Source organism: Diabrotica virgifera, chromosome 9 (assembly GCF_917563875.1).
Source record: "Diabrotica virgifera virgifera chromosome 9, PGI_DIABVI_V3a".
In the NCBI taxonomy this organism is placed as follows: Eukaryota; Metazoa; Arthropoda; class Insecta; order Coleoptera; family Chrysomelidae; genus Diabrotica; species Diabrotica virgifera.
The window spans coordinates 212,072,870-212,096,224 of NC_065451.1; the positions used below are offsets into that span (position 1 = coordinate 212,072,870).

Here is a 23,355-nt window from a genome sequence, read left to right on the forward strand (position 1 = left end):
AGTTATCCCAATAGAAATATATATGCCATGTTTATTAGATGTCTCTTTAATCATGCCACTATCAAGTCATACCTCTATAGATTTAACCTATCCGAATCAGATCTTTGCGATTGCAATGGATATGTTGACGATATTAATCATTGGTTGTTTGGATGCAAACATAATGATTTTGCAATTAAGTTTTTGATGCACAATCTGGTTCAAGAAGAAATACCTTTCCCACAAAATAATGCTTCTCTTTTATATTTGTCTCGTAGAAATTCTAAAATTAAACAAATCACCTGGGAGTTTTTAAAAAGGACTAAGAGGAAAATTTAACTTACACTGAATGAGTCCGGTTGAATGTGTTTAGCAATAATTATTGTTTTTTTTATGTTTATCCTTATTATGTAATATTGTCTCCCTGTGAAAGTTCATTAAGTAGATTTTGCAGGGAGGTAATAAGAATAGAATTGTATAAAAGTTTATATTGAAAAAATTTAAAAAAAAAAAAAAAAATTATACAAAAAAATATGTATACAAAAAAAATGTATAAAAAAAATTAAATCTTATTCAAAAAAAAAATTAAATAAATAAAAAAAAAGTATAATAAATTATAAAAAAATAAAAAAGAGAAAAAAAAATTAAAAACACAAAGAGGGTGTAAACCTCCGCGGGGTTGATCCGGGTTGAAGCCTTATCGCTGTGTAAAAAAAACATATATTTATTAGCATTTAGTATTAGTATTTAGTATTAGCATGTAGTTTTTTTTTTGTCGATTTAATTATTTGTAAATTAATTTAAGTTGGTTAGGGCCATGAATGAGGAGTATACCTACTGGTCAATTAAATGTTTCCACTTCTACTGTATGTATGTATGTATGTGCGTGCATAAGTATTATATGTGCGCACATGTACCTAATGTATTATGTAATGCAATGTATTATATTTGGAATATTGTAGCAAACAGTAATTTATTATCTATCGTGGCTGAATGGATCAAGTAATCCAAAGCCAATAAGGAAGAAAAAAAAAAAAAGAAAAGAGTCAAAATGCTTAGGAATGTTTTCAGATTTTAATTACATTGTGACGTTTCTGGTTTGTTTACTTTTGTGGCTGTCAGCCTGTTGAATTTTTTGCTGTTTTTTTTGTCGAATTTCTGCATTTTGAATTTTTTTTTATTACACAGTTTGTTTCACAACTAATTTAATATGGGAGTTTGAAATTTTATGGTATTTTATGTTGCTAAGAAAGTTTTGTTAATAAGAATATAAGGTTGTGTTAAATTTCTGCCAAAGTGTATGAAATACTTCCAATGTATTGTCTTAGTAATAGAATTTTCATATCTTTGTTAAAAATTATGGTTACAGCCATAGGATTATCTCCTACGCTCGCACATTGTGCAGTTATAGGCATGTGTGGGACTTTATTCAATTTTGTGTATGGTTCCTGAATGCATATATTATGTAATATCAAGATTTTTTTCTTCTGCTAATTTCCTTATTTCATGTATTAGATACGGTTGCACTGCGCATTCCATTTATTTGTCCAATTTTTATTTTGAATGAATGATTAGCAATTTATATTTTATTTTATGTTTATTAATTTAATTTCCATTAATCTTATTTTGATTTTTATATATACTTTAGTGATTAAAAGATATTTATAATCCAGACTCCGTACTCAACATCCGATACAATATATTATATAAAGAGCAGTTAAAGTATGCTTTGCTATCTCTATGATTTTATTTTTGACCAATGTATTACAGAGACTGGTAGGGGAGCAAAGTATGCTAAATGTGCAGTCACTCGAGTGTAATGGCGACCTATTGGGTTGTGAAGAGTAGGTCCTAAAACCAAAAAAAGTTAAATAAAGTTTTCCATTTTAGCGGGCGCTTGCCATTTTTTAATTTAATTTTCCATTTCCAACAATCGTTTTTTCCGATTATAACGCCATCTATCCATAATTCGAAAAAATGTTTCGAATAAAAGTTACTTATTTTTACGTAAGAAATCTAAATCTGCAATAAAAATGGGGATCATATTTAAGATTTTAAAGTAACCCCCCACCTCACCTCCGTGGGGGGTCGTGTTTGGTACCATTCGATAGATTTTTCAAAAACATTGATTAAGTGTATTTTATACTTTTTCGATCTGATGTTCATTTCGCGAAATATCGCGGGATTCGTATTTAAAATATTAAATTTACCCCCTACCCCTCTCCGTGGAAAGTCGTGTTTGCTATCAGTCGATAGATTTTTAAAAAATATTGTGCACCTATTTTCTAGTTTTTCAATCTGTCATTCATTTCGCGATATATTCGCATTTTTCTTGTGAAACTTTGGGAGTCACCCATTTCCTTACGCCCGGCTCAAATCGTCAGATTTTTGAAATATACACTCTTTTGCATGTACTTAACTTACCTTATCTTAATCTGACAATTTCGAGTTTTAACGAATTCCCCTGTGTTAAGAGCCAATATATGGTAGATGTACATCTGCAGGGTCCCAGGTTTCTTCCCATATGATAATCTGACGCGCTCGAGTAACTGCAAAAATCCCCGCTTGGGCTCCCCTACCATAATATGAGGTTATTAAGATATAAATTATTATGTACATTTGAATGTCAAAATATATGTACAGGGTTATTCACTATATTTTGACCCCCTGTAAACTGCTTTATTTAGAGAATTAGAAAAAAATGGAAAATGAAAAAGTTATTCGATTTTTAAATCATAATTTTTGACATATATATCATACTAGTGACGTCATCCATTTGGGCGTGATGACGTAATCGACTATTTTTTTAAATGGGAGTAGGGGTCGAGTGCTAGCTCATTTGAAAGGTAATTCAATTCTCTGTTTAGTAATATAAGCATTAAGATAATTATTTATACAAGTAAAAAATTTTTTTTTAGATTAAATTAATTGACACAAAAAGAAGAATGTATGTAATTTATTTAATTCAAACTACATTCTACTGCTGTCAGAAAACAGAAATAACTGTTTATTGAACAAATAAACATTACTTTTCACTTAAATCCAATATTCAAGCTGCCACCCATCTGCCTCTTGGCAGTTTGAACATTGAATTTAAGCAAAAATCAATGTTTACTTGTGCAATACATTTATTTTTCTGTTTTCTAACAGCAGTAAGAGGTATGTTAAATTAAATAAATTACATACATTCTTCTTTTTGTGTCAATTAATTTAATTCAAAAAACATTTTTTTGACACCCTGTATAAATAATTATATTAATGTTTATATTACTGAATAGAGAATTGAATTTCCTTTCAAATGAGCTAGCACACGACCCCTATTCTCATTTAAAAAAATAGTCGACTACGTCATCACGCCCAGATGGATGACGTCACTAGTACTTTGTATATGTCAAAAAATCATATTTTAAAAATCGAATAACTTTTGTATTTTACATTTTTTTCTAATTCTGTAAATAAAGCAGTTGACAGGGGGCTCAAAATATAGTGAATAACCCTGTACAGTGTACCGGGTGTCCCAATAAGAATGGCTCTCGGCCATATCTCAGGAACCGTTTATAGTAGAGCTTTGAAATAAAAAATTTTATAACAAAAGTTGCCTCAGGAAAAGCCTGGAAATTATTTTCATAATTGTGGGACCACCGCTAGAGGGCGTAATTGAATATCAAAAATTAAAAAATCTAAATTTTACAAAATTTTCCTAATGAAGGGGCACTGGAAATCCGATCGTCGTATTCTTCATAAAATTCTACGCATATTTGATTTGACAAGTTTAGGTCTACCTTTGGAAATAAGAGGTGGGGGTGAGTGGGAACCTTGTTATGAAAAACTGGCTGTGAGTCCGGTTCTGCTTAATCAAATTTTGCAAACTTGGTCTTGTTGAAGACAGATATTTTTCATCAATGTAAAAGTTATGATTTCGAACCAACTTACTGAGTAATATGCCAGCTAGAAGGCGTTATTTAATTTTTTTCAGAAATCTAGTGTTCCTTGGAAAATATTAAATACAAACATGCATTTTTAATACCATATTACAAAATTAGACAAAATTAGCAACAGAATAACGAAAACCGCATGTTAATACCTTTTTTCTATCTCGAGATATCTTACAAAACGTGTAAATTTAAAAAAATAACTGTTACTGTCACCGGTAAACGAAATAATTCATTAAAAGTAGTGTGCTATGGAAACAACAAAGAAACATTTTCCAGCTGTCAACGTATATTAGGTCTTTTCAACGCTTCTCATTTGTTTCGAGCCTCGTTCATATCTCGTATAGGTATTAATATTATACACGGATTATACGGCATATGACAGAGGCTCGAAACAAATGAGAAGCGTTGAAAAGCCCTATTACAAAGAAATAAAAACAACTATTTAGTGATGACATAAACGTTCAAATTTTTGCCCATCATTTTCGTTGCAAAACATTTACTCTTTCAAGAGTAGATTGAACAGCAGTCTCAATTTCTGCTCTCGATATGCTTTGAATGGCGTTTAGTATTCTCTGGATAATGTATTCTAGAGTAGTATATGATGGGCAACAATTTGAATATTTAGGTCGTCACTAAGTAGTTCTTTTTGTTCTGTGTTATATTTAATTTTAATAGTATTGTTTCTTTTTATATTGTTGTTTTAATTAATTATATTTTTATACGTTGACATCTGGAAAATGTTATTTTGTTTTTTTCCACAGCACACTACTTTTCATTAACTTAGTTTACCGGTGATAGTAACAGTTATGTATAAAATTTACACGTTTCTCGAGATATCTTGAGATAGACAAAAGGTATCGACATGCGGTTTTCACTATTCTATTGCTAATTTAATCTAATTTTATAAAGTATGATTAAAAATGCATACTTGTATTTAATATTTTCCAAAGAAAACTAGATTTCTGAAAAAAATTAAATAACGCCTCCCAGCTGGCTTATTACTTATTAGGATGGTTCAAAATTATCACGCTTACATTGAAGAAAAAGATCTGTCTTCAACAAGACCCAGTTTTCAAAATTTGTTTTAGCAGAACCGGACTTACAGCCATTTTTTCATAACAAGGTTTCCACTCACCCCCACCTCTTATTTGCAAAGGTAGAGTTAAACTTGTTAAATCAAATATGCGCAGAATTTGATGAAGAATACAATAATCGAATTTTCAGTGCCCCTTCATTAGGAAAATTTTGTAAAATTTAGATTTTTTTATTTTTGATATTCAATTACGCCCTCTAGCGGTGGACCCACAATTATGAAAATAATTTCCAGGCATTTCCTGAGGCAACTTTTGTTATAATTTTTTTTATTTCAAAGCTCTACTATAAACGGTTCCTGAGATATGGCCGAGAGCCATTCTTATTGGGACACCCGGTACATGATGTTATTTAGATCCCCGTCTCATGGCGACAGGTAAAATCACTGGTATCAATAATAAATGATAACGGGAGATTGTGCTACAAACATAAGTAATAAACCAAATAAATATTTTCTCACCTGTATTTTCACCTCATTTTCAAAAGCACAGTGTCTCTGTTTTATGTTAAGCTGTGAAGTGTCCTCAGTAGTATAAGTCTGTTTAACAGAAAATAATATGGTGTCTATTCTAAAATCCCATATATGCTGTGGCTTAAAATCGATTCCTGTGATTTCATTGGAGTTTATTATAAATATCTAAAAGGCAAATATCTCCAAAGTAGAAAATATTGCAATGTTTTATTTTTAAACAAGAGTATAGCAAAAACTAGCAAATAATAAAGGACAAAACAAAAGAAGACAATTATCAGAAGTAGCAGTCTGTATTGAAAAATATTCTTATTTTATTGAAAAAAAAAAAAATACGTACAGAAAAATGTGATGCAGTTGACTTAACTTGAAACGTCAATGACCATTTTAAATCTGTTTCCTGTATATATTTCTTTTTAAATTCATAGTCAGCTGATCTAAAATACAAATAGTCAAATCAGATCAAATTACGAAGATTCGTGTCATTTTTAAAACGTTTTTATTTACTTCACTTGTTCTTTGTATCTGTCACTTTGTCCGAGAAAAATCTTGTAATCGGTTTTAAACATACCTCCCGGCTAGCTAGACATCTGAAATTTTTAGAATAGCTCAGGATGACAATGCAATATTCAACAGCTTTTACATGGATGCATTGAGTTTTATTATTCCAAAAATCATAGTTATTTTAATATTGTTACACTAGAACTCATATGCCAAGTATTCATCTCCATACCTAACATCCAATATGGTCTAGTGGCTAGGATACCTGTCTTTCAACCAGGAGGCCCAGTATCGGAAATCTTAAATCCTTTTGTGTACTACAGTTGTAAAAAAATATCTGAAATCGCAAAGGTCACTTAAATCAAGGAGAGAGAACTTCAATAATTAAACGCGTCGGTACATAGAGTAAACATTCATTTAAATGTATTGTGCTCGAAATTAGTGGTTTTGCAACATTGCCAGATAAACCGAAAAATCCGGAAAACCTTTGAAACCCGATTTATTTGACAACGTCGCATAATTAAAGTTTTCGGATCTATCTGACCTTGGCGGTTTCATATATTTCTCTCAACTTGTACCTAGGAATTTTATTTTTATAAGTATTTAGGGCAACTTACTTTTGGAAATGCTTATCGTAATGTTTAGAATTGAATGTGTAGCAAAATCCATGCTCTGTGAAGACGAAATCGAATATATCACAGCAATTGTAAGCAGTGGATTTCCAATAACAAGTTTGAAACACGTCATCGCATTTGTTTGAAATCTATAAAAAAATAGGCATACACAAAAATATCAAAAATATATACCTGAGAGTATTTCATACCATATGTTTAGTTTTCGATTAGAGATAAGCGACTGAAAGAAGCGCTAAAATCGGCAACATTGCTTATGATAATCAGTTGCAATCATAGGCGTCATTTCACGAATTTCATTGGGATGGCAAAACCTACCGGGGCGTTTGGGGGGGGGGGGGGGATTTTGAAAATTTTGGATGCAAAGTAGAATAGTTTAACGCAATGTATACACTATTTTATTATACCTATACACACCGGCTGTACACATCCTCATTTTCGATTTTTTACAATATCTGCCCCAATCTTGTGTATCAACCTAGGATTCTACTGGATACAGGTTTAAATCTTATAAATTCAATACAATAATTCAAACCTTTAATAGTCTTTTATTTACAATAGTATTTTAGTAAGACAAGAGAAACAATGTGTGTTTTAGAGGTGATGGATTCAAATCTAACTTAAATGAAGTCTCCTTTTCCGGATATTAAATACATCAATGACACTTTCAATATCGACTGGGATTTTCCTTTCAATGGCTAAAAGCCCCAATACAGACATTCTTTCCTGGCCGCTAGAGTTTCTGGTGTAGGTTTTTAATCTTCTCAGACATGAAAAGGTCCTTTCACACCCATGCAGCTGAGTTTAGTTGTATCGTGAAAAATAGCCTGAATATTACAAATGTCATAAGCGAGACATTTTTAGAGCCTTTTCCACAAATACTGACGATTTTTCTTCAACTGTTTTGTGTCTAATTTCTTTCATGTTATGAAAAATTTTCATTCCACATAAAAGTAACTTCTCATCCAAAGAGTAGTATTTTAAAACAAACTTAATGCTTTCCTCCACTACTTCATGTCTTCACAACAATTGGCTCAGGTGGTTAAGTACATCCAAATTGTTTTCCTGCAGCTTATTTTCAATTTCCTGTTCCAAATATACACTAATTACGTCGCCACAGGTTTAGCAAACATTTTTTTTTCAATATTGAAATGTTTATTACATACAATTTCACATAATAGACGGTATTCACTTAATATAAAATTGGAACATGGAAGGCCAAGGGAGTTAGTCTTTGACCCCAAATTCAGAAAATATTTTTTTTTCGTAAAATATAGGGAATTTTTTATTTTAAAAAATAAGAGGGCATCTAGAATAATATTAAAGTCAAATAAAAAAATAATGAGTTTAAAATTGAAAATATTTCTGAATTTATTAAATAAAAACATGCATTGGGGTCCAAATTTACCCCCCTTGGTCATCCGAGGGTTAATAACACATTTTTTAAGTTAATTTTTTGAATAAAAAATAACTCTACCACCACAGCAAAAAGCCTGAAACTTAATTTTTATACATAATTTATTTATAAAATTTAGTTCTATGGGTCAATCTTTGGGGTGGCAAAATAGGAGGGTACAAAACTTTGGGGTGGCAGTTGCCACCCCCGAATTAAGCCTATGGTTGCAATGCCACTTTAAAATCAATGAATGACTGAATAAAGGCTGATTTATGTTAGAACGGGGACGTGGACTACACGGTTGTCTTACGGACCACGTTGAAAAATCGTCTGATATGAAAAGCATTGGCTAGTTTATCATACAACGGAACGGGGCGACTCCGGGGATGTGCTGCGACGTGCGCTTTCTATTGTTCTACGGCACGTATCGTGCACGTTCCGTCCTAACATAAATCAGCCTTAGATAGGTGCGACTCGGGTGTGGGAAGCGGGCAAGCAGTGTTGCCATGTATTTGGTATACTTCTATATCTAATTTAAAAGTAAACACACGGTATAATATACAAATACTTACATTATATACCAATTCTTTCATATCTGTCTCCACGTCTACAAAACTCTGTTGGGAGTAAGATTGTGTGAACTGGCTCCATGTGTTTATTGAAAGTTGAGCAACTTTCGTATAAAAGTCTAAATCGGCTATGTCAGTTTCGTTTCTATGAAACAAAATAGTTTTGAATATACATAATTACTTTAAAACTAAGTCATTAAAATGAACACTTTTCCGTCCAATACAGACATTCATTGTCTATTTCATCGTCCTTTCGTATAAAAAAGCCTAAATATTAAGACAAATAATTAAAACGTAGGTTGGCACGCATGCTGCTTTGGAACCATTAGGTCTTCAGCTACCTTGGATTTTTGTAATAGGCTTCATAACCCAATAAGTCCCCATAACGCTCAAGAAATTGCACATTTAGCATACTTGCCTCCAGTGCCGGCTCGTCAGAGGAGGCAAGGGAGGCTTAGCTTCCCCATAATTTTTTTACACACGCTACACTGTTTTGTTTATCTTTTTTTTAGCCAGACTTGCTTGTGACTGATTGCAGATTCATATCATAAATTTCTTATTTCATAACGGAAGTACTACAATATTATGTTTTTGATACAACATATTATTATATTATATATTTTTTTATTATATATTTTAATTTGTGGTAATCACTTTTTTTACTTCTATTTTTTTGTTATTTTTTTACTTGTTTTTTTATTTTTCGTTTCTTTTTTTTGTTTCTATTTTTTTATTTATTTTTTTTGATATTATTATTTTATTATATGTTCTTTTTTATATATATTTTCTTCTTTTTAATTTTTACAAACCAAATTAACAAATTATTCCTAGTTTACAACTTGTATTTATATAATTTAACATGTTTATAAATGAGATGAAGAATTGTTTATCTTAAATCGCGAAAAACAACAAGCAATATTACTATTATACAAAGTGTAAATTCCACATTATCACAAAAATAATCAATACGCACGGAGCATTGCATGATTGCGTCTCAGTATTTTCATTATTATTGTAGGCAGGATCCTGGGTTATCCCGAGATGCGTGAACTGAGGCGAGAAGCCAGAAAGCCTCAGTTGCTAAAGCTCCGCGCAGCGCAGCAGCGTTTAAGGAGATCCAGTCTCCTAAGGCTACGGCTCCACGGGCTGGAAATTGACGCTAGCAGTAGCCGCAAAACGAACTTAAGGTTCCGCAGAACGGAATAGGAATAGCCGAACTGTACCGACTACAGGACTTGTGCGTAGTCGGTACAGTTCGGCTATTTCTATTCCGTTCTGCGGAACCTTAAGTTCGTTTTGCGGCTACTGCTAGCGTCAATTTCCAGCCCGTGGAGCCGTAGCCTAAGAGTGCCATCCACGGTGCCATCGCACGCTTCCCGGAGATTTAGCAAGGGAGGCTGGCTAGCTTCTCGCCTCCGTTGCGTGCATCTCGGGACAACGAATTTTAGGGTCATGACTAAAAATAATGAAAAAACTAAAAGTGCGAATTTTGTTATGAAATTTGGTATGTGGGGTTAGAATAATATTTGGAACAACTTGTTGAAATAACTTTTTCCAATATCTGTAACGCAAAGCAAAATATCGATAATTTACCGTGTTTTTGGATTCGCAGTAGGCCGCGTTTAGAATTAAAAAAATTCATTTGAGTATATCTTAAAAAATGTGAACCTTCAACCTGTATGGACTGCAAAACTTGAAATCTGTATTTATTTTCATATGCATATTTACTTACAAAGATGGAATTGTTAACAAATAAATGACACAAACTTTGGTATTGCACTTTTAGTTCAGAGAAATAAGGAAAAAAAATATCCTGTGGGTAACACAACCCCCTCCATGCCAAAACCAAATTTTTTTAGTAGTATGGACATCTATATTAATAACCTATATATTTCCTGCAGCCGATTTTGATGATATACATAGTTATGAGTTACATAGATGATATACAAATGAAGATCAAAAGACGGTAAATTTTCGCTTTTTTCGTCTATAACCAAAAAGTTAAGTATTTTAAACAAATTTGAGAGTGAGAAATTCATAAATTGTATAAAAAACTTCAATGTGGCGTTCACTGAATATGTCTATCCTTATTGTTAGCTTAGAAAATTACAAAATAAATCATAAATTGTGAATTTTTATAAATATTCATAACTTATGTAAAAATTAACTTACAACGTTCTTATTATACGGAATTCTGAGACTTTTGGTGCTTAAATTATACCCTAAATTTCAAAGCAATTGGTCAAATAGTTTAAGAGGTATTTAATTTGTTTATCCCAAATTAATTTTTTCTGCAACGCTATAAGTAAGTTTGGATAGTTTATGAAAGAAGAAGATTTATACTATTAATTTAATAAAAAAAATGACAAAAAAATTCTAAATACTGCAAAATTATTTTGCAAAACATGTGAATTAATAAAAAGGGCGTCCACTTCGTCCCTAATTGTCCTAGGACAATTCTTTTCTTTCTAAATGTGTATAAAAATTTAGTTTTTCCAAATATGAAAAAATAATTTTTCTACGGGTAACGGTTAAAACGTTATTCTAATTGTTTATAAGTTATAAGTAAGCAAAAAATCGACGTGTTTTTGCAAAATAATTTTACACTGTTTAAAATTACTTTTGTCATTTTTTTTTAATTAAGTCTATATTATAAATGTTTTTCTTCCATAAACTGTCAAAAGTCTTACTGTAACCTCATAATTTTCTGACTTATAATGTTGCAAAAAAAATTAATTTGGGATAAACAAATTAAATAACTTTTAAACTATTTGACCAATTGCTTTGAAATTTAAAATATAATTTAAGCACCAGAAGTCTCAGCAATTCGTGTAATAAGAAGGTTCTAAGTTAATTTTTACATAAGTTATGAATATTTATAAAAACTCAAAATTTATTATTTATTTTGCAATTTTCTAAGCAACCAATAAGGATAGACACATTCAGCGAACGCCAAATTGAAATTTTTTAGACGATTTATGAGTTTTTTACTCGCAAATTTGTTTAAAATGCTTAACTTTTTTGGTTAACTTATGCTTAATTAATGCTTATAATGCTTAGCTAATACTTGGTTAACTAATGCTTAACTTGGTTATAGACGAAAAAAGCGAAAATTTACCGTTTTTTTTTCTACATTTGTTTATAACTACGTATATCATCAAAATCGGCTACAGGAAACATAAAGGTTATTAATATACATGTCCATACTACTCAAAAAATTTGGTTTCGGCCTGGAGGGGGATGTGTCACGAGAACACTCTTATTTCTCTGGACTATTTTACAATTAGACTAACTATTTTTAAAATGATATATTATAAAATTATGAATTATGATGATATTATGAAATGTAAACAAGAATGGTCAAAAAAAATGGGGCCTTAAATTACATTTTATTGTCGCATTTTTTTTGCTAGTACTTTGTCTACATATTTTACAGTTATGTATAGCCTCCCCTATTGTAAAAATCACGAGCCGCCACTGCTTGCCTCTCTACTATCACTACTTTATTTAGTATACAATATCCCACTCGATCGATTCCAATTCGTACAATAATTCATAAGATTATAAAGATTGTTGGAAACTCTGGACCTTGATTTCTAGATAATGTTAAAAAGAGTCTTACAAAAATAGAACCGTGTACCTACCTAAAGTTCATTAAACGATCCACCTACTTAATTTATTATAAGTGAATCAATTACCAGGGGGCGGCTCTTACCTGGCCAATAGATTTTTAAACTTAATTGCACTGTTTTTTATTCGTCAATGTTAATTTTGTTATGTATGTGATTCATCGCATTTCACACGAGTGTGAAATTACCACTTTTTATGATTTTTTGTGATTAGTTAATAATGAAACTAAATAGAATCCCAATGATAATCAGAATGAGTCGCACAATATTCAACGTTTTCTAGTTTAGCTAGATCTGGCAGTTAGTTTCCGATTCCTACGTATACGTGTAGTTCTTGGTGTTCAGTTTTTCAACTACATGAAAGGCTTAACTCTATTGAAGACTTTATTTAAGCATATAAAACTCACGACTTGTTGAACTCTATAACTTTTTTTTAATATTTGGCGGATAATAAATATTAAAGCTTTAAACAAAATGGAAGTCAGAATATATGGACAATTTACAGATCCTATAGGCCCATTACCTAGGGCAAAGGAATTAAACAGGGGGACTCATTGAGCCCTATACTCTTCAATTTAATCTATCAAGTGTCAACAAATAAAACGGAGACAAAATGGAAAACAAAAAATACTCTTACACAGACGACGCAATATTGATAGCCCAAGATGAACATAGTCTGCAGACTTGTTCACAGAAACATTTAACATGAGCGCAAAATAATTTAACATGGCAATCTCATCTCACAAAGCTAACGCAATAATAGTAATCAGCCAAGAATCAATCTCGGGGAGGCTCGTGTAACCAAAAAAGCAAGAGGTAAATCACCAATCGGCAGAAGAACAAGGCAATATATTGCGTGAAAGTTGCGCAACAGCTCCACTCAACCCACAGATAAACGGGAGTCAACAGAGGTGTAGCCCTTAAAGAAACACTAAAAAGCAGAGCCATAAAAAATAAATTTCTGGAGACAGTCAGCAGGAATACTAGAAGATAAAGTATCAAAGGGATTAAACAGATGAGAGGATCCGAATAATTATAGCAATCACTCATTCAGTATATCCAGGTAAGATGAATGAAAGAAAATACACCCATACTTCGCTATAAGGCCGCTCTGTATACGGAATTTCGCTATAACGGCCCTGTTCAATTACGGTACGCTTTCGATTTACGGCCTAAAATATTTCGCTATAACTGCCTTATGTTGTCATTCTCGAGCAAACGCAATCTTGATGCACACTCGTTTCTATTTTCACTGGTTATGCATAATTTAAAAATAAAATGAGATGAGGACGCATCTAAGGAACATATCAACATTTTAAAGAGAATTATTATTAAACGTGGTTATAAACCTGACCAAGTGTTTAACGTAGACGAAACAGGAATTTATTGGAAGCAAATGCCTGATTGCACGTACATTTCAAAAACCTAAAAATCTGCACCTGGTTATAAATGGTCTAAAGAACGATTAACTTTGCTACTTGGTGCAAATGCCACTTGTGATTTTACACTAAAACCACTTCTAATATATTTGTCCGAAAATTTAAGGCCTATAGGGCTTTTCATTCACAGTCATTTGCTTTGAGCTTCTGTCATATGTCATACATATATTATACTAAGATTATACAACATATATCAGAAGCTCGAAAGAAATGACAATCGATGAAAAGCCCTATTACAGGACTAAATAAAAATCATTTACCAGTTATATAGAGATCCAACAAGAAAGCTTGGAGTTTGTAGATCATTTTTGGTTTTTGGAATCTAATATTATTTTATATACCAGTGCATGTGCTTTTTTTATATGTATTTTTAATTAAAAAAAAAACAGATAAAATGCATTTTTAACGACAAACCATGTCATAAAATTAATATTATCGGATGTAGGTACCTACTTTTTATGTTTATTATTTATATTATTTGTCTGTGTACTTTCATGCTTAACCATCCGTTAGTCGCTAGGATTAACGGAGCATCAAGAGTCGCTACGGTGTCAGAGACCGACAATTTAAAAAAAAAATAGTTATTGATATAAAATTCATACAAATATTTTATATTGTGTATAGGAATGATTGAAAAATATTTTTGAACATATTTTATTGAAAAACAACAGACATAAAATGAAAACCCTAATATAACAATATAGTACATATTGTTATTTGTAATATAAAAATATTTGCTAGGAACAATTTCCCATAATTCCAACAAAAGTTTTTGTTCGGCTTCAAAGGACATCTATAAATAAGATTTGACCAATAACTACCGATAAAATGCAATAATAAGATGCTAAATCTTTACCTGAACTGCAATTTATGCCAATAAAGTAATAACCACACCGTTAGTCGCTATGGAGTCTTGCACCGAAAATAGCTATAAAACTCGCACAACTATACCCAAGTATGTTAGAATGTATACTAACACGAGGTTAGTTGATAGGAAGAGGTACATAAAGTGGCGATAGAAAAAACCAGTTATTTTGTAAATCCCGAATGAATAATTCTGTCGTCGGTGTGTGACACCGATAGCGACTAACGGAGGGTTAATTGTCTTGTAATTTTTAGCTTATACATGTTTTATTTTGTTTTAAACCTTTAACATGTTAATTGTATTTTTTTAAATTATCGTACTTGTTTTAGAATTGTACTTATTTTGTAAAATGGGTTCGCCCGTAAATAAATAAATAAATAAGTAAATAAATAAATAAATAAAATTAACAAATTTGGAACCGCTCCCATTAAATTTTTATGAATTTGTATTAGAATCATTGATTCGTTATACGGCATTTCGATTTACGGCTATGTTTCGTGGAACGTATCTAGGCCATAAAGCGAGGTATGGGTGTAAAATGTTCAGATTAGTTTTAGAATGAGAATCTCAAAGTAAAAGCAGACCAGGATGACAACTAAAAGCTAGTGAGTAGAAATCAATGAGGAAATAACGGAAAAATACCTAGTAACTTGCACAAAAAGTAGATGTATACCTAGTTAAAGAAGAAAAGGCATATACAATCGACCTTGTTTAAGAAGCTTAATATGATTATCTCTTCATAAACGTCAAAATAGACTATAGCAAATATTTCATTTATTATATTCTTCATTTTATCAACTTACTTATGCTGATGAACTTCAATAAACTCCCTAATCTTCTCTTCACTGGTTGGGATGTGTTGACAGATCGTTATAGCGGGAAAAGCTACATCCCAATTGTGAAAGTCCGTATCCAATCCAGTGATCGTTGGATTGGTTTGAAATTTTTCCCAGAGATTTACAATAATCACTGTTGTTGTCACTATGCCAATGGTGATCCAGGTAAACCACATGAATCTAGACGAGAATTGTTATAAACATATTTTTAGAATGAAAAAATTAATATTTTTTGGCACAACTCAAATTTTGAAAGAAAAATGACATCAGAAGCGAAAATATTAACAAGATACAAAAGCTCTAATGGAAACCTAAACGGTAATGAAAAGGAAAACGAAGAAAAATATAGAAAACTAAATAAAAGAATATTAACAGAAATTAGGAAAGGTCTAAGAAGATATAATACTAATGTAATTACTCAAACAGTAGAAGAGAACAAAGGTTTAAAGATAATAAAAAGAAAACTCACTCAAAATAAAAAAGAAATACTCAAGCCGAGAGAAAAAGACGGAAAGGGAACAATAGATAAACAGGGCACTCAAAATAACTAGATACTTTTCTAAAGACCTCTCCACAAGCTAAAGATCAAAGACAATTTTCCGACAGGAGTAAGGAATCTCATAATTTCTAACAATAAAACACTGAAAACGTTTTGTTTTCTATACTTCCACAAAATTTATTACAACTATGTGACTACAGCTGTTTCGGCAGAGTGCCTTTCTCAAGTGATTTAGTTTACAATGGTTTGCCTATTTAAAGTCTTTAACTGAAGAGGTTGAGGAGTGGGGAGCTGTTTGTCTCGAGTTGGTCATTCAGAATTATATCTGTATTTTTCAATTTATCAATTTCCATAGATTCTAATAAAGACAACTTAAGGCCTTTATTTTGAATATGCAGAGTTTGAAACTGTTCATTAAAAGAATGATTATGATCTAGAAGGTGAAGTGCGTATGTAGAAGTGTCTGTTTTTCTATTGTTGAAAGCCCTTTTGTGTTCTGCTATCCGTTTGTCAAAAGTTCTGCCAGTTTGACCGATGTAAGTTTTCGGACAGTCACCACAAGTTAGTTTGTAAACACCACTCTGTAGTTGTTTTCTCTTTCAGCTCTTATTGTTCTTAATATATTTGCTTAAGTTGTTGTTAGTTCTGAAAGCTGGTGTTATTCCTTTCTTTTTTGTGTATCTGGCTATTTTTGTTGTTATCTTGCCAGTATATGTGATAGAGCAGAAAGTACTGGGTTCTTTCTGTGTTGGTGGATAGACTAATTTCAGGGTTTTCTTATGGAGTTTTTGGTTTAAAATTTTATTAATTGTTTTTCCGTTATAGCCATTGTTTACGAAAAAACAATTAACAAAATTTTAAACAAAAAGCTCCATAATAAAGCCCTGAAATTAGTCTATCCACCACCACAGAAATAACCCAGTACCTTCTGCTCTATCACATATACTGGCAATATAACAACAAAAACAGCCAGATACATAAAAAAGAAAGGAATAACACCAGCTTTCAGAACTAACAACAACTTAAGCAAATATATTAAGAACAATAAGAGCCGAAAGAGAAAACAACTACAGAGTGGTGTTTACAAACTAACTTGTGGTGACTGTCCGAAAACTTACATGGGTCAAACTGGCAGAACTTTTGACAAACGGATAGCAGAACACAAAAGGGCTTTCAACAATAGAAAAACTGACACTTCTACATACCTACTTCACCTTCTAGATCATAATCATTCTTTTAATGAACAGTTTCAAATTCTGCATATTCAAAATAAAGGCCTTAAGCTATCTTTATTAGAATCTATGGAAATTAATAAATTGAAAAATACAGATATAATTCTGAATGACCAACTCGAGACAAACAGCTCCCCACTCCTCAACCTCTTCAGTTAAAGACTTTAAATAGGCAAACCATTGTAAACTAAATCACTTGAGAAAGGCACTCTGCCGAAACAGCTGTAGTCACATAGTTGTAATAAATTTTGTGGAAGTATAGAAAGTAAACGTTTTCAGTGTTTTTTTGTTAGATAAAATTAATTTCCATCAAGTAACGGTCGAATCCATCAATTAATCTCATAAATTTAAGGGACTTTATCCATTACAGAATCAGAAGTAAAAACAACTTTAAAGGAAACAAGTAATTGGACTTCTAGGCTATTGATTATATTCAAAATAAGATAGCTAAAAGGAACTACAACGTTAACGGGGTTTTATTATTTCATATGGTCAATGGATATCTATATATGAAAAAACCGCGGAGTGCTACCATTTAAAGGGGTGCGTTTTTAAGAAATGGGTGAATTAGTCCCTGGGCACAGGTTACATTAGGATGAGTTCTATGCACTTTTGGTACAAACATATCTACATAAAAATTATTCCTGGTTAAATTTCCTATCTAAATATCACTTTTTAAAGTTAATGATATTTTTTTTACAAAAATATATTCAAAAGAAAAAGCACAAAGAAACCCAAAATAAAGAAATTTTGTTTTTTATCCCATAACTTTTGTCCACGAGGATATATGTATAGATATTGTTTTAGAGAAAAAAACCTACACATTTCTTCTTAAAAATGTTGTTTAGTAGAGGTAATTAGGATTTATAGTTTTCGAAATATGATTTTTCAAAGTTCGCCACTCACAGCAATTTTGGGAGCTATATATTGCTCAATAAAGAGGGCTTACTTTCTGTTCTTTAAAATGGTGTATCATCTATATTTAAATACGTAATGGAAACCGAGTGATTCTTTAATATTTTTTTACATGTATTATTTAAAATTATTTCTTTTACAAAAATTACATGAACATTAGTCTTATAAAACATCACTTTAGTTAACATTATTTAAACGTTGACATTTAAAAAAATTTCAAAATCAAAGTCCATCTCTTCGTTAGCATTAGCTTCAATATCTTCCTCTGACACTTCAGTTATCTTAGAGTTCCCACAATTAGTACCCATGTACATGCACCCTTTGCAGAATATTGAACAACTAATTCCTATCTTCCTACAACCGCAGTTTTTTGTACATTCTTTGGTACATTTACATGCTATTTTTTCAAGCAAAGCTTGTGGTGCAAGAGCTTTGACAGTAAATATTGGAATTAATCCATATTTTGAAGTTTGCCCGGCCGAGTCAAGTGGATTCAAAGTATTACCTATAAAAAATAAGATTCAATCATAACACACAATCACATAAAAAAGTTATAATGAGGAATTTAAAAAACAATCCTAAAATAAAAAATCGTTGCAAGTACTTATTACATTTTGAAAAAGCATATCTTATTCAAAAATAATCCTAGAATTTTTTATAATACACCATTTTAAAGTAAATAGAATAAGCTTTCTTTTTTATTATATAGTATATACATAAATGTAGAAAAAAAAGTTATAATGGGAAATTTAAAAAATAATCGTAAAAAATATAAAAATTCGTTAAAATTATAAAGTCTTGAAAAAGATAACCTATTTAAAAGAAGTCGTACAACATTATACAGTAGAACATTTTAAAGGTAATTGATTTCTATTCCTATAACATGTACCATTGCATATACCTAAAGTTACGTAGAAAAAAGTTACAGAACAATATTTTCAAAATAACAAGGATAATTGCCCAAAATTGCTGTGAGTGGCGAATTTGAAAAATCATATTTCGAAAACTATAACTCCTAATGACCTCTATCAAACATCATTTTAAAGACAAAATATTGACAAAATATGTTTTTTTTTCTGTGAAGCAATGTCTATACCTATATCCCCGTGGACAAAAGTTATGGGACAAAGAACAAAATTTCTTTTTTTTGGGTTTCTTTGTGCTTTTTCTTTTGAATATATTTTTGTAAAAAAAGGTATCTTTGATTTTTAAAAGTTATATTTAGATAGGAAATTTAGCCAGAAACAATTTTTATGTAGACGTGTTTGTACCAAAAGTGCATAGAACTCACCCTAATGTAACCTGTGCCCAGGGACTAATTCACCCATTTCTCAAAAACGCACCTCTTTAAATGGTAGCACTCCGCGGTTTTTTCATATATAGAGATTCATTGACCATATGAAATAATAAAACCCCGTTAACGTTGTAGTTCCTTTCTAATATAGTACATAGTCAATAGCCTATTCGTAAGTCCTAGGTTTTCACCCAAAGTAATCGAAAGTAGAACCGGAAGTCGATATTTGAACGCTTCGTGTAACTTTGCGTCGATCTTTATATGATTTTACTAATCTTGAGTCATTTTGACTAAACTTTGGGTCATCATTGTTTAAACAGAAATGACTTCACAACAGAAAATAAAGATTAAAACTCAACTTTTCAATACGCTTCGATTGATGCATGTACTATTTCTGCGACTATAACGGCACTTCTGGTTAGAACTTTTAAGCGGAAATGATATAAAAACCAAAACCAAAATTTTTTTCTCATCTTGCTAAGACACGTCGAATGATATATTGCTTATACTATTCCGGTGCCTTTAGAACAGTTCATATGGTTGCAACTATGGAGACCTACACAGAGGAGAGGAATCGAGATAGGACGACCTTGAAATTTTTGTACACGATTTTGCCTGTTTGCTTGGTTTCTCGCTAGGGCGGCGGTGGCGTAGAGATAGATGCTACTTTTGCATTGGAGTGAATGTGAAAATTTCGAAAATAATTAATTATTCGTAGTTAATATAAGATTATTGGTTTTGGTGGTTAATATTATTTAAATATGAGTGCCAAGAAAGCTTACACTAAAAGAACTTGCTTCGTACCGGGATTTATATCGAGTTATCGTTCCGATAAAAAATTCAAAAGGGAACTTAATGAAGTTAATAAAGACTTTTTATAAATATTTGTCTTTATGTTATTTATAACGTTCATGGATTATACCTATTCGTTTGTATGTTATTTCCTTCGGTGTAAATAAAATTTGTGCCTATTATTGGTTTTTATTTTAACCTGAAAATTATAGGGATAATAGTAGGAGGATATTGGAAAGTTTTTCTGTCGAAACAATGCATTTTTTCAGACAAAATATTTCACAAAAATTAACATTAATTTTATAAAAGTCAGACTATCGTCTGCGTAGTTTATAGACATATATTTTTATTAACTAAATTTAAACATCTGATAGGTAAGCTTTCAGAATATAGATAAATGATAGTATTCAAAAGAAAAAGCAGTTTAAATTTTGATAAAAAGAATAATTAAAAAAAATTGATCAATAAACTTCAAATTATTTAAATAACTTTTTAAACTTTTTAAAAACAATTACGTACAGTTAAGTCAATTTTTTCAACTAACAAACTTTTTGATATCAGTTACAGATATTAAAAAATTAATTTGCAGTTGAAATACCATTGGTATATAAATGTGGCAGTTAGATAATGTGACAAAATATTTCCGCTTCAAAATAAGCTGTCCTACATATTAAAGTAATGACAAATTTAAATTTGATGTCACATCTCCATCTACAATGAATACACTTTTTACCACACGTCGATATGTTATAAGGTTAAAATAATTTATTTTTGGCATAAAACATATTCAGCTACAATCCACCAATAAATTAATGTCTAATTACGCTAAAAACAAAAATAAAATGAGTTAAATTTTAAATAAGTCCATAAGAGCTAATGTATTTGTAGCACCTATTCGAACACTTGCGCCTCTAGCGGCGATTGCTGAAAGTTGAATTAGAGGTTGAAAAGTTAGCCCATAAACGATGCATTGCGTTTCCACTCCTTCTTACAGGTCTCCATAGTTGCAACTCTAAAACCGGAAGTCCGATGTCAAATTTTTCAACTTTAATACCATCTTTGGGTTATAAGCTTTCATTCGACACCTCATTTGTCATTCTATCTGTATTAATAATGGAGGAGTTGTATTCGCGGACGGAAAGACAGATGAACAGAGAGTCATGAAACCGGAAGTATATATATTTGTTCTCTTCTTGCGAAGTAGCGTCGAATAATATATCACGTGTACTATTCCAGTGACTTTAAAACAGTACTTCTGGTCGCATTTCTAAAACCGGAAGTCCTAGGTCAAATATCGCACATTTAGTACCATCCGTGAATTATAATAAGCTTTCATTCGACACCACATTTGTGATTCTACCTGGTAAAATGACGGAGGAGTTATATTCGCAGTCGGACGGACAGACAGCCTAGGTCAAATTTCTCACATTTAGTACCATCCTTGCATTATAAGTTTTCATTTGACACCTCATTTGTCATTCTACCTGGTATATTGACGGATGAGTTATATTCGTGGTCGGACGGACCGATGGACAGACAGCCTAGGTCAAATATCTCACCTTTAGTACCATCCTTGGATTATAAGCTTTCATTTGACACCTCATTTGTCATTCTAGCTGGTATATTGACGGAGGAGTTGTGATTACAGACAGACAGACAGACAGACGGACAGACGAACGTGGATAATTCAAAGCTTTCAAATTTTTTCAAAATTAGGTGAAAACAATAAATAACCATGGCTCGCCCGGTGATGATGGATTCGTTATTAAGGCAATAAAAGAAGGAGGAGAAATCCTACTAAAATCAGTAAGCGAACTGTTCACTGATGCTTGTGTCTCAAGTGAAATGTTTATAACCAATGTGTTTTGCCCGAACTAACTTATGGAGCAAATACTTTAATACTGACTCAAAAATCCGCAAATAAACTCTGAGTTACACAACGGGCCATAGAACGTGCAATGTTGGATGTGAGCCGTCGTGACCACATAAGAAACCAACAAATCAGGTAAATAGTTCAAGACGTCATCGAATGAATAAGAAGCTTAAGTGAAACTGGGCAAGACAAGATGGACGATGGACAAGACGAATCATTGAATCATGGATTGGCTGATTGATGATGATGTTGATGGAAGATTGATGATGATGATGTATTAATGTTACTAAATATTGTAACAATGATTACCTTTCCATAAAACTTCGACCACTTTCTGCAACATATTTGACACCATGTAATGTAGAATTCTCAAAAAACAATTTTCCTTGAGTTTTAAAGCTTTCTTTCCATTTTTTTGAATTATTTTTATTCCGTCTGTAAGCCATATTAACTCTATGAAATGGTTGTATAGCTTTTATTATTGTAAAACTAGAAATACCAAAACTGGTGGTAATTTTTTTAGATTCGTTCAATTTTGTCGTTCTTTTTCTTTATAAATAATATGTAAAGCTTTAACTTGACTAGGTTCATAAAGAAGGTATTTTCAGATATTATAAAAGGAATTTAATATCTTGATGTGATAGATATTTTTATAAATTCCAAATAGAATAATAGGATAATGTATTATTGATTTAGTAATTTCTGTTTTTGTAAAGAAGAGAATGACAATAGACTATTGTTAAATGATTTCATCAGTAGATTTGACAATAATTTCCATCTGTACACGCAAATTTTACCAATAACTATTTATATAGGATGTTGTTATATATCTAGTTAAATACACACTGGATCAGTGTGGTTTAATCGTTTTCGTGATAAACTTTTATTAGTTTCGCACAAATAATGGGTGAAATATATAGGGTGTCCCAAAAGTAGGGGAACGGTCAAATATTTCACGAAATAGACATCGTATCGAAAAACTGAAAAATACGTGTTAAATGATTTTCAAATGCTATCCCGACTGGACTAATATACTTTTGAGTCTGATATTACTGCATGTCACTTTTTTGGTATTGTAATATAATTCAAATCCTTCTAACCACTTAAACTCCTATGTTTTGTCTATCTGTGGGCAAATTTTCAGCCAAATCGATTATGATGTATTTTGGGAATGGAGAAAAATGTAAAAAACGGTATTTTAACGTTTTCTACACTATATTTGATCAAAAACTTGTTTTGAATCAAAGTAACTTATTATAATGCCATATAATGACATTTTTGAGTCCCTTCTATTAAAATATTATGTTTTCCATTGATACTTTACGATAGAAAATGCAAATTTGTATAAATAAATACCAAATCACTGTAAAATCGCATAAAATAACATTTTTAGAAGATAAAAAAATAT

At 31.3% G+C, this 23,355-nt stretch overlaps 1 protein-coding gene across 1 annotated transcript in view; it reads right to left on the bottom strand.

Annotated features, from left to right (window-relative positions):
* Positions 1-22,479, bottom strand: part of LOC114326086 (sodium channel protein Nach-like) — a 30,268-nt gene extending 7,789 nt beyond the window's left edge. Inside the window, exons 1-6 of the mRNA XM_028274308.2 lie at positions 22,257-22,479; positions 15,310-15,522; positions 8,577-8,718; positions 6,594-6,739; positions 5,816-5,912; positions 5,467-5,643 (exon numbers count right to left, since the gene is read on the bottom strand). Of these exons, the coding sequence (XP_028130109.2) occupies positions 5,467-5,643; positions 5,816-5,912; positions 6,594-6,739; positions 8,577-8,718; positions 15,310-15,522; positions 22,257-22,393 (912 nt within the window). The 5' untranslated portion in view covers positions 22,394-22,479. The remainder of the gene's footprint in view (positions 1-5,466; positions 5,644-5,815; positions 5,913-6,593; positions 6,740-8,576; positions 8,719-15,309; positions 15,523-22,256) is intronic.
* Positions 22,480-23,355: the final 876 nt, after the last annotated feature.